The sequence below is a fragment of the Pantherophis guttatus genome, chromosome 8, assembly GCF_059756535.1.
Source record: "Pantherophis guttatus breed Tessera chromosome 8, ASM5975653v1, whole genome shotgun sequence".
In the NCBI taxonomy this organism is placed as follows: domain Eukaryota; kingdom Metazoa; phylum Chordata; class Lepidosauria; order Squamata; family Colubridae; genus Pantherophis; species Pantherophis guttatus.
The window spans coordinates 49,303,314-49,308,886 of record NC_142070.1 but is presented as its reverse complement, the minus strand read 5'-3'; the positions used below and the strand labels follow the sequence as shown (position 1 = coordinate 49,308,886).

At 34.5% G+C, this 5,573-nt stretch overlaps 1 protein-coding gene across 1 annotated transcript; it reads right to left on the bottom strand.

Moving 5' to 3' along the window:
* Positions 1 to 1,002: 1,002 nt before the first annotated feature.
* Positions 1,003 to 3,479, bottom strand: LOC148112625 (uncharacterized). Its single transcript, XM_087874846.1, has 2 exons — positions 3,188 to 3,479; positions 1,003 to 2,979 (listed from the first exon to the last, which is right to left on the bottom strand). Exons 1-2 carry the CDS (start codon positions 3,387 to 3,389, stop codon positions 1,370 to 1,372), a joined length of 1,812 nt encoding a protein of 603 aa, XP_087730972.1. The 5' UTR covers positions 3,390 to 3,479; the 3' UTR covers positions 1,003 to 1,369.
* Positions 3,480 to 5,573: the final 2,094 nt, after the last annotated feature.

Below are 5,573 nucleotides of genomic sequence, written 5' to 3'. Positions count from 1 at the left end.
CATGAATTATATCAAGCTAATCATGTTATTACCTAGCTTTTGAGTTCATTGGGACTTGCTCCCAAATATAGGGAAGGGTAATGTAAAGGTACAGGAAGTACATTACTGCAAATTCTCACACCAGCAAGGCAGAAAAAAATAATTGCTCTTGTTTTAATTTTTGATCCTATTATGCTTATTAATTTGTATTAGTATTTTTGTTATTCATAATTGTTTAAAAAGATAGCATAAAATTATTAAATAGATTACATTTCTGTGCAGTATTAATTGGATAAAGAATAATTAAACAATTGAACCTGTGTACATTCCATAATAGAAAAAGCAAAACAAAATTGTACTTAAATTAGAAGAATTGAGAAAGCAAACCTGCTGCAAATGTTAATGGATAATAAAAGCAACCTGGCCGCAAAGACTCAATTATGTAAAATTCTAAATGTATTATTGAGTTGCTGCTCTTTGCGGCCACTAGATGTCTCAATTTTTTGTGTCATCTCCCTCCATGTTCAACCATTTTCTTGCATTCATGAATATTCTAAATTAAGCTATACAAGAGAGAAAGAATACCAAATGTGCAGCCATTCTTCAATAGATGGTTTCAGACTAAACACTCTCTTTAGTGATTAAGCCCAAAACCAGAGATCAATTTTTTAAATGTGTTCAGACTTATTCAGTAATGCAGTACAGTGTCACTTCTGTTTTCCTGCACCTGCAAATTTTCTACAAGAAAGAGCAAGCACAAGGTTCATTTACAGACAGATGTCCTCTGAATGATAATTAAAACTATCAATGCAATGAACCTCACAATAGAAAATGGATTCCATAATTATGCATGCAACCACCAAAAATAATCCTACCAAAATAATATAGATTTTTGATATATATGATCAGTAAACTATAGATTCTATACATGCTATTTATAAATAAGCATTGCTGCAGGGTGGATTTGATTTAAATCAAACTGATTTAAATCACGATTTAAATCACTAGTCAGTAAGGCTTGATTTAAATAATAGTTTTCTACATAAAGACTAATTCTTGCTGGTATAACTTTAATATGCAAGTAGATGAAGATTTTTAGAATAACAACTTTTCATATTAGTTTTTTTATCCCCAGTTTAATAGGTTAATCATTCATATTTGGACAACTTTTCTGTTGTACTTAGGAAGGAGAAAAATAATCATTACCTTAATAATAACAATTTAGATAGATTTATTCAACTGAAACAATAACATTACAGCATATGTTATTTGCTTAAACAAACATCCATGTTTGTTAACTAATTTGGCTAAACAAAATATATATATATTAAGAAACTTAGACTGTCAGCCCAGCCTACACATGAAAAACTTAAATACTGTCCTCTGTAGCTCACTGGTCATCTTCATCTTTTTTGTTCATAATCTGGAAAAGAAAAACAAGCTTTCCTGCTTTATCGGGTCCCAAACGATTTCTCAATTTAGAATGAATGAGTCCAAAGGAAGAGAATATTCTTTCAACACCCGCAGAAGAAGCTACTGCTGTTAAAAGTGAAGTCATTACTTGAACAGTCTCTAAATCCAAGTGCTTAAGTGACTTCCACCAGTTCACTGGTGTGACTTTCTTTAAAATATCTTCAGCAAACATATATTTTTTGAATGGTTCCCCCTTAGCTTTGAAGTTTATTATAGTTGGCATTACAGATGGATGATTGCTGGATACCCATGTCATAGCTAACTCCTCTTCCTCAGCACTTAAGTTTTGACCCTGATACTGGATATTGACAATATTTGCCAAAAAATGAGCTGGAGACAGTACTTGTCCCATTCGTTTTTTTAATGCTTGTAATTTAATTCTGTCCATGTGTAGTTCTGTTTTTAAGTGTTCACTCAGTTCCTTCCAAATTTCAACAGCATCAGCAATAAAACAGCTATTTTTCTGTATTTTGTTTAAAGCTTCAGAGATGGGTTTCAGGATGCTCAGCATATGTTCAACATTTCTCTTAAGCCCAATGTTGAGGATTTTGGTCATGACAGTGCCATCTATTTTATCTCGATTTTCTTCACAAACTGTCATCAGAATAGGCCAGTTCTTGATATACTGCTCAAAACAGTCCACCACAGAGTTCCATCTAACATCTTGTGGGAGCGTTAACTTGGTTCTACCCATCCTTTTCAGAGCTGCTGCAGCAAAATGATTGTTACGGAAGTATTTAGCAATTTCAACAACATTAGTCTTTATTTCTGGAACACTTAAGTCTTTGGCTAAGAGGTGCAGCAAATGAGCACTGCAACCATATGTTATTAGCTTTGTATTCCCTTCCTGCTCTTCTAAATTTCTTCTCATCTTGGATACATTTGCAGCATTGTCTGTGACCAAACTGCATACTAGACATTTGAATTTTTGTTCACATGTTATTATAGCTTTTACTGCCACTTCTTGTAAGTATTCTGCTGTGTGTGCATTTCCTGACGTGTCAATTGTTTGTGCAAGGAAGACTTTCCCTTCTTCTGTTGTTATACAAGCACATACAATAGGATCATTGTGGACATTACTCCACCCATCAATACTTAGGTTAACAATTCTACCCTCCAGAGCTGTTGCACATTGCTCCATTTCTCTGTCATACACTTTATCCAGCAGTTTCCCTGCAACCTCTGCTCTGCTGGGTGGACTGTATCCTGGTCTCAGTGACTGAACCATATTAATGAAATGTGGCTTCTCAGTCAGATGGAAAGAAGAGTTCGTTGCATAAACAAACTGGGCAATTTTTTCATCAATTAACTCTTTTTCTAATCTGCTAGTTTTTATCACAAACTTATCTATGGTGGTTCCAGGAGGGAAGGGTTTTTTCTTTCTTTTAGATGATAGTGATATGTGGCTGTGGGTGTCTGATGATGATGATGCTAATGAAGCACTATCCTGGATGGATAACTCTGAAACTGTAGAACAGGAGGATGGTGATCTTGAAGGTGGATAGTTTCCAGAATCCATGAATTCCCCTAAACAAAAAAGTCAATGCTGTTATTTTATTGTTTATACAATTTCTGCTTATTGTACACAGAACTGCCCCAAAAGGAATATTTGCTTTTCTTCATAACGGTACCAAATGACAGTAACATGCAGTCATAATAAGAAATATAATTTTGCTCAAACATGACAGTTCAAGGCAGTCTTTAGAAATATGATTCAATAAAAATGTTTACCAACCTGAAGATCCTGCCTGTTCAAATGTGTTTCTTTGGTCATCTTCATCACAGCACTTCTCATGATGTTGCCTCATTCGGGCCACCAGGCCTTGCATTTCTTTGTTGCAGTATTTGCAGTTTGCACGCATGCCTGCCTTACCAATAGGTAAAGGAACTTCATTAAAATATTGCCAAAGTGGGTCTCTTTTACGGCCTGCTGCCATTATAGGTTTTTTCCTCCAAGGAAAGAATGTGATAAACCTTAGGTCATACACACAAAAAGATCCAAAGACTTGTCTGTCTGTGGCTGTGCAGTATTGTGCTCAGAAAGTTTCACTTTCATGTTGTACTGCTTGTCTGCTTGCCCCTTTCTCCCTCACTTAGTTTCACTTTCTTCTTGTGCAGATCTATTCCACTCCAAATAATCAGAAAAATATTGTTTCTATTCTATTTACTGAACTTCTTGAAACTTAGCACTGAAGGGGTTGATTCTGTATTCATAGGTTTGTAGAACAATAGAATTAAGGTCTTTTTCTCAACTCTGTTCATGTTATAACTGTTTTTGCTGTGAAGAAGAGGCATGTGATCTCTGCTGAGTCAAATTCAGTTTTGAGAACTACAAAAGTAAACCAAGCATCTGTGATAATATCTTGTAGGCAGAGAAACTGCCCAATAATCTTACAAAAACCTCTGGAAGAGCATGACATTGTGAATGGATTAATGGAATTTATTTACCAAAAAAATTGAACACATACAACCATATTCTACATAATTAAAAAACTAATCTTTATTTCATGATGGAATAACCTTTGGATGGTAATATATTTTCCTCAAAAAGCATTTTATTTAAAAAAATACGATTTAAATCAAAAAAATCCAATTTAAATTAAAAAAAATCCGATTTAAATCAAAAAAATCTGATTTTTTTGATTTTTTAAAAAAAATTATTAATTTTTATCCACCCCACATTGCTGTGAAGGTTTTTTTGGTATTAATTTATTCTGCTTGATATAAACACATGGACTTAATTAGTATACTACAATGAATAATTACTGAAATGATAGTTGGAAATGGAATTCAGGTTCTGGAAGCAGTCCTCATCCATTAAGTAAACAGGACAAATTATCTGCCAGTATTTAGCATTTCTTTTTTAGTTACTTGATAGGCAAAGTAAGTATGTGCTTCTGTGTCTAAGCCAAAACTAAATACAATGTTTTAGATTTGATAAAGTTGTAGAACACATAAAAATTTTAAAAGGGTACAGTGTCTTTCAAATGCGATACACATACATGCTAAATAAATCCAGTTAGCAGAAGATTTTAGGTTTCAAAAACTTCAGATTTTTAACCCATAATTTTAAGCACTTTGAAAAGGAAGGTAGGACTGTTAGCACTTAAGGGGTGTGAGAGGGTCTGTCAGCTTTGGAAGGTACACTGCCACTTTCTTATGTGTGGGAAAGTAGGATTGGGGATTTAGTAGAGGGAATGTAGTTAGACAAAATAGCATTCTTCTTTTCGGTCAAGGTCATGACAGTCCTGTATCTGGAGAAGGAGTGGTTGGAGTGATATCTCGAGATGGGATGGATGGTGATTGGACAATGTGATGGACTGATGGGTGCAGGGGATGGATTTGGGGATTTTGATTTACTGAGGGAAAACCCGGAACTCTCAAATTCGGGTTTTTCCAGATGTGCCAGTATACCTACTCTAATAAATGGAACTTTGAGAAAATGCTTGCCTCGGAGGTTTTAATTGGAGTTGGGGTTTTCTAGAATGCCAACAGGGTGAAGTGTGACTGAAAACAAAAATTAGGGTATCCAAATTCTATTTCAGATGGAATCTAGGACAAAAAAAATAGGTACTAAATGAATTATAAGCATTTTTTTGAGAAGATGTAATGAGCCTCTTGCAATTAATCCAAGTAACAGGTAATGAAATAAAACTTTGTATCAGCAAAAAAAGGGGGATTGTGATGCATAAATTGTCCTTCGGGGTGTTTTGTATCACTCTCACGTTCAGACCTATGATGCTCCCACAAAGGTTGATTTCATTACCCGTTACTTGAATTAGTAACAAGTAATACATGTTCTTGATGCACAAAAGTGCTACTTGTTAGTTACACAGAAATGCTTAGGAGGGATTTGGGGATATTGCATTGAAAGTCAGCATATGCAAAAAAACCCACTCTTTTTAACCAAATATTTTTTTAAAAAATCCATCTCAGCTTGGGCAACTCATTCCAAAGTTTTATGGAAGCCAGTTGATTTTTAATTTTCCTCCAAAGAGCCTGGAGGAAAGCCTACTTCTGGATTGAAATAATTTATTTTTTTTTCCTTTGGAAGGGTTATATTTAATTACCTTTAGCTAATGTTGTCTATTCATAGTGTAGTAAGATCTGTTAGAAACTGG